Here is a 6,880-nt window from a genome sequence, read left to right as displayed (position 1 = left end):
TGGTTTTAATATGTTATTCCTAACAAAGCTGAAATAGACTCTTATTTCAAATATATTTGTGGGATATCTTTCTAGAGATGAAACTTCTATGTGCATTTGTAATTTTAGATAAATACCACCAAGTTACCCTCTATTTTTTTTTAAAGATGAACGGTAAGGGGATCTTAACCCTTGACTTGGTGTTGTCAGCACCACGCTCAGCCAGTGAGCGAACCGGCCATCCCTATATGGGATCCGAACCCGGGGCCTTGGTGTTATCAGCACCACACTCTCCCGAGTGAGCCACGGGCTGGCCCAAAAGAATACTTTTTCATTGTATGGATGTATTATAATTTATGTAATTATTGGTTTTAATATGTTATTCCTAACAAAGCTGAAATAGACTCTTATTTCAAATATATTTGTGGGATATCTTTCTAGAGATGAAACTTCTATGTGCATTTGTAATTTTAGATAAATACCACCAAGTTACCCTCTATTTTTTTTTAAAGATGAACGGTAAGGGGATCTTAACCCTTGACTTGGTGTTGTCAGCACCACGCTCAGCCAGTGAGCGAACCGGCCATCCCTATATGGGATCCGAACCCGGGGCCTTGGTGTTATCAGCACCACACTCTCCCGAGTGAGCCACGGGCCGGCCCCAAGTTACCCTCTATTGATATTGTGTCTGTTTCCCCACAAACTTACCAACATACGATGATCTTTGCTAATCTGAAGGATGAAAAATGTCATCTTGGTGTAGTTTTAATTTGCGTTTCTCCTATTATGAGTGAGGTTGAGAATATTTTTATGTATTTTAAAAGCCATTTGTATTTCCTTTTCCGTTTCTCTTGAGTTATCGTGATTTATTATTATTTTTATAGGAACTCTTTATATGAGGATACTTCAAAAAGTTCATGGAAAAAATAGAATTAAAAGATAATACAATCCTTCCATGAACCTTTTAAAAAAAAATCTACCACTAAGAGTCATATCCATGAACTTTTTGAAGTACCCTTGTATAGTAGGGAAATTATCAATAAGTTGCAAATGTTTTTTCCCAATTTGATATTTGTCTTTCAACTTTGTGGTAGCTTTTGTCACACAGAACTTTTTAATTTTTATTTTATAGAATTACATTTTGTGGTTCTGGGCTTTGTGTTATACTTAGGCTTTCCCCATTCTTTGATAACTTAAAAAATTTTTCTTCGATGGTTTCCTCTAGTATGTTTATGATTAACAAACATTCTTAATCATTATAAGTTCTAAATTTGTTTAATGTATATGTTCAATTTTGCTGTTTCAATTTATATCTGAGATTGATTAGCAAATCAGTCCTATGGAGATATAGTAGTAAGGAACTTGGATTCTGGAGTTGATAAGACTAGAATTTGGACTTTTCTGTTTCCTGACCGTGTGACCTTGGGCATGCTACTAAATTAACCTTTCTGAGCTTCAGTGGCTTCATTTGTAAAATGAAAATAAGTAATACTTAGTTTGAGGTGAAAATTGCATGAGATGAGATGATTCATTTAAAGCCCTTAGCGCAATGCTTGACAAGTTGGAAGCATTACTTAAATACAAATTATTACTGTGATGATGATGATGATGGCCGTAGACTATTCTTTCAACCTTTACTACCATCCCACAATTCATGACTGTAATCAGAAGGAGTTAAATAAAGGGCTGGCCAGTTAGCTCAATTGATTTGAGCACAGTATTATAACACCAAGGTCAAGGGTTCAGATCCCAGCAATGACCAGGCACCAAAAAAAAAAAAGAGGAGCTGAATAAAAAGGCATATTCCAAATTTGCCAATATTACCACTACAGCATTGAACGTGCTTCAATCAGACAAATCTCTATACTTCCATTAACACATCTAACAAATGTAGTCCAATCCAATCTCCTCTGAGCACAGTAGTTCTTAATCTAGGTAACACATTAGAACCACCTGAGCAGGTTTTTTTTTTTTTTTTTTTAACTCCCAATGCCTGGATCCCCAACCCTGAGACCTGGTGCCTGGGTATGGCCCAGGCATCAGTATTTTTCAAAACCCCTCAAGTGATTCTGATGGGCAGCCAAGGTCTAGAACCAATATTCTAACACTAGGCCAATGGTTTCAGATATGAAGGAAAACATATTAATGGCTTCTAAAGAACAACGTATAGAAATCTTTTATAGGTATGCCATGAATTCATTAAGAAAACATTAAAAAGCAAATATAGAAGAGTTGGGACAGATGTCAGATAGAGATATGTGAAGAAAGGAGTTACAAAGTTAAAGGTGTTCCTTGTATATATTTATAAAACATCTCTCAGAAAAGCTCAGGGCAGCTATACTCTAAAAGCTTTCATAACCTTGCTAAGAGGTAAAGAACATGAAGTGCTTACATTTGTTAGATGTGCTAATGGAATTATGGAGATTTGTTTGAAGCATGTTCAATAAGAATTTTAAAATTCTTATTATCCCATTGCTTTCCTAGATAATTTGCATAAATTATTATTTATGATAATCAGCAATATATCTTATCCCTATATTCATTTTAGCAGTTTAGGAAGAATTTGTAATGGAATTTTAGCTCATTTATAGATAGAGTGTGAGTAGGGTACACAGGAAAATTAGACATTATCAAATTCAAGGACAGAGCAATGTGGTCTAAAGAGATGGACTGGACAAGGAGTCAGGAGGTCTCGATTCCAATTCCTGAGCTGTAGTTTCCTCAGGTGGAAAATGAAAAAATTAACAGAGTTCCCAGAAGTTTCTTTCAGCTCTAAGTGATTACTGTCTCACCAAACCACCTAAAATCTTTCTTGTGTTAATCAGTCAAAAGAAGACAGAAAGGGCCAGCCTGTGGCTCACTCGGGAGAGTGCGGTGCTGATAACACCAAAGCCATGGGTTCAGATCCCATATAGGGATGGCTGGTTCGCTCACTGGCTGAGTGGGGTGCTGACAACACCAAGCCAAGGGTTAAGATCCCCTTACCAGTCAAAGGAAAAAAAAAAAAAAAGAAGACAGAAAAATCATTCTAGCTCAAGCTTAAACTAATACTCCATAGCCTTTTTTTTCCTTTTTGTCTTTTTTACTGACCGGTAACGGGATCGCAACCCTCGGTGTCGCGCCCGTACTGGGGACCGGCGATGGGATCACAACCCTCGGTGTTGCGGCCGCACCGCGCTCAGCCAGTGAGCGGGAACCGGTCTCCACATGGGATCCAAACCCTCGGTGGGAGTCCCAAGCGGCACACTCTCCAGTGCCCCACCGGGCCGGCCCTCAAACTATGTCTTGATAGTATTAGATTAATATATGTCCTGCCTAACTAGCATATTTACATTTTATATTGGTGTCTTCATCCAGAAGGGTGACTCATGGAGATTAGGGGGTTGCATGTTGAGACTGGCAAGGATACGTTGGAGCATGAATTTTTGTTGTTGTTTTGCCCTTCAAATCATGTCCTAGGCACGACTTACTTCATTTAAGACCAATCCTTTGACATTTTCTTTTAATCTTTTCTACTTTTCTTTTTTCATTGTATTACTCATGATCATTAAGACTCACACAATTGTACTGATGTGTTTACATCATCTCTTCCCTACAAAAGTCTACATTTTTTGGCCAGGCTACATTTATCTTTTACACCTTACATGAGCTAGTACAGCATCTTGGCACACAAAAGGAGCTTGATAAATATTCAGTTAATTTAAATTGTTAAAAATTAATTATTTTGGGCCGGCCTGTGGCTCACTCGGTAGAGTGCGGTGCTGATAACACCAAGGCCACGGGTTCGGATCCCATATAGGGATGGCCTGTTCGCTCACTGGCTGAGTATGGTGCTGACAACACCAAGTCGAGGGTTAAGATCCCCTTACCGGTCATCTTTTAAAAAAAAAAAAAAAAAAATTAATTATTTTACTTATTTGGCAGCTGGCCAGTAGGAGGATCCGAACCCATGACCTTGGTATTACCAGCACCATGCTCTCTCAAGTGAGCTAACGGGTCAAACCCCAAATCATTTCAGTGCCATTGCTTTCTCTATCATTTTTTTTTCTGTGCTACTTTAACTTTCATAATTTCCTTTACAATATTTCCAATCTGTTTTACACAAAGTCCCATTTCATGACAGTATTGTTTAAGTAGTTTCTGAATACAGCAATGAGTTTTTTACTCTCAAAAGCCAAGAAGTAGTAATTTATAAAGCAAGTAATCATGATACCAAATATAGCAATGAATAATACAGTAAGTAAGCTTTTAGTAGTAAATATGTAAAATAACTTTAAGAGAAATGTTAAGGTATGCTATCAATTTGATTAAGTATGTATACACATTAAAATTAAACCTTTTTTTGTGTGTGTGTGACTGGCTGGTGTGGGGATCCAAACCCTTGACCTAGGTGTAATAACACTGTTCTCTAACCAACTGAACTAACTGGCCAGCCCAAAACGAAACTCTTCAACATGTTAATTATAATTTTCTAAATGTACATTATTCTGAACTAACAATGAAAAATTTATAACATATACTAAATATCGCAACTCATTAAAATAAACCCTATGTATACAACTCAGAAGACTGAGTTATGATAATATTAAAATTTGAGTATGACAGTGAGAAAATTGAGTATGATAGTATTTTGATGAATCAAAATAAAATTTCAAGTTAGTATAAGAAAAAAACCCAATCATTTGAAAATTTGTATTTGTATAAAAATAAAATTAACTATACTGCTTTTGATCAAAATAATTTAAACTTATCAGATAGTGAGATCTAAGAAATATAAATACTCAAGTATTACAGAGAATTTCATCTGTTTTCAGCCTCACAGTTATGTTGGGATTTTGAGCTGTAAAGGTGACACTTCAATAAAGGTTGAAAATTATCCATCCTCTTGCTCCCCTTTTGAGTCTGCCTTTGTGGGCTCTAATTTTTCACCTGTAAATTAATAAATACTTTCTAGGTAGAGCATTCTAACTTGTCACTCATTATACTAGTTGGAGGTCAGTTTTAAACACCAAATCTTTAAGTGTATACTTTTTTGAAGAGTTTATCCAGGCTAAAGTGTATACTCGCTACTGAGAACTTCTGTAACTTCTCTGTTTTTCTCCTCATAAGGTGCATTAATGATTTTTTTTTTTTTAAAGATGACTGGTAAGGGGATCTTAACCCTTGACTTGGTGTTGTCAGCACCACGCTCAGCCAGTGAGCGAACCGGCCATCCCTACATGGGATCCGAACCCGGGGCCTTGGTGCTATCAGCACCACACTCTCCAGAGTGAGCCACGGGCTGGCCCCACATTAATGATTTTTAAAACACCCCCAAAATATTGTGCCTTTCACCAATGTTTATTTTGAGAGCTGTAAAGCAGCTAAAAGCAGTCTGACATTAATGATTTTTAAAACACCCCAAAAATATTGTGCCTTTCACCAATGTTTATTTTGAGAGCTGTAAAGCAGCTAAAAGCAGTCTGAAGGAAGTTCAAAAATGGTAACTCTTGATTTAAATAATTTCTTACATGTTCTGCTCCAAAGTACAAATGTACTACATTTGAAGATATAAAGCTGATCCCACATTGTTTCTGTAACTATTATCATTTTATGATATTAGAAATTAGAAGAAATGTTCTTTGTTGAATGACTGTTTTTTAAACTTACTTTTAACTTCTTACATGTCACTCCTAGTTTGCAAATAAGCAAATGTCAAGGGCAGTAGCAAAAAAGACTATTTAAAACAAAACTGGTGGACATTCTCAGTTACTTCTAGTTTCGAAAATTCTTTTTTTTAATTCAAAAGACACATGTATTAAGTACATTAAAATTGGTTTCATAAATAAAATTATTGATATGGGAAAGTTGCTTTAGGGGAAACTTCACTAGTAAATATTTAAAATTTTAATTGAATTAAACATTGGTCCTTTGCAAAATACTTACAGCGGCAGAAATACTACTTTTTAAAGGCGTGTTATTTAGTTTTAAATATGTGGGGGTCTTATCGGCATTACAACATTTTCTAACATATACTTTTTTGGTCTTTTCCTCTGCTAAGTCTTTGACTGAATCCCCCTAAGTATTATAAAGAACTGATGTCGAGAAAGGTATTTTCTGTTCAAGATGATGTTTACACATGCAAATTATTTTGAGATATAAATTCTAATTTTGAAGAAGAAAAATATCGAACACTTTTTATTTCTTATTCTTCAGTTCTCTACCCATCTTTAAAATACAAGTTAAATCCTTATTGGAATCCCTTTCCCATCGTGTAGCCAAGCGTAGGTGCCAGACTTGAAGATGAAGGCTTTACTTTGTTAGCCATGTGTTTACCAAACCCCAGCGCTTTCCCTAGATCTTTTGGCTGATAATCTCAAACATGGAGGATGCTTCTGACTCTTCACAAGGGGTTGCTCCATTAATTAATAATGTAGCTCTCCCAGGCTCTCCGCCGTCTCTTCCTGTATCAGTGACAGTCTGTAAAAGTCATCGAGTAACCAATAAAAAGGTAGAAGCGAGAAGTGACTAGCTCCTCCCAATAGCTCTTCCTCCTTCGGAGCCGAAAGTAGATCAGAAACTTCCCAGGAGCTCCGAGAGGCGGGGAAGTGGTGGTGGGACGCGATTCCCCCGCGCGGAGCCGGGCAGTGGCAGCGGGAGAAGCGACGGCCGGGGGTGCGGCGGGGCCGGCGAGAAGCGACCCCCCCCTCCCCCCGGGAGGACGGAGCCTCCCCTCGCTGCCTCTGTAGTAGTAGGTGGAGAAGTGGCATTCGGCGTGCTCGCAGGTGAGGGGCTCCGGGCGGTCGCTCGGGAGCCGGCCGGCGCCGGCGGGGAAGTGTAGGCGAGCGGGGGAACAAAGCGGTGCGGCGCCGGGGTCCGCCCGCGGCCAGCGCCCTCGCGGCGTCGGGCCGGCCGGCTGCGC

At 38.3% G+C, this 6,880-nt stretch overlaps 1 protein-coding gene across 1 annotated transcript in view; it reads left to right on the top strand.

Annotated features, from left to right (window-relative positions):
* The first annotated feature begins 6,136 nt into the window (after positions 1 to 6,136).
* The window catches only part of BAZ1A (bromodomain adjacent to zinc finger domain, 1A), a 104,451-nt gene continuing 103,707 nt past the window's right edge, over positions 6,137 to 6,880 (top strand). Inside the window, 1 exon segment of the mRNA XM_008574020.1 lies at positions 6,137 to 6,795. Coding sequence (XP_008572242.1) covers positions 6,341 to 6,795 — 455 coding nt within the window. The 5' untranslated portion in view covers positions 6,137 to 6,340.

This window comes from Galeopterus variegatus, unplaced genomic scaffold (assembly GCF_000696425.1).
Source record: "Galeopterus variegatus unplaced genomic scaffold, G_variegatus-3.0.2 Scaffold54, whole genome shotgun sequence".
Classification (NCBI taxonomy): Eukaryota; Metazoa; Chordata; class Mammalia; order Dermoptera; family Cynocephalidae; genus Galeopterus; species Galeopterus variegatus.
Note: the sequence above shows the minus strand (reverse complement) of the source record. Positions and strands in the feature narration are given on the sequence as shown.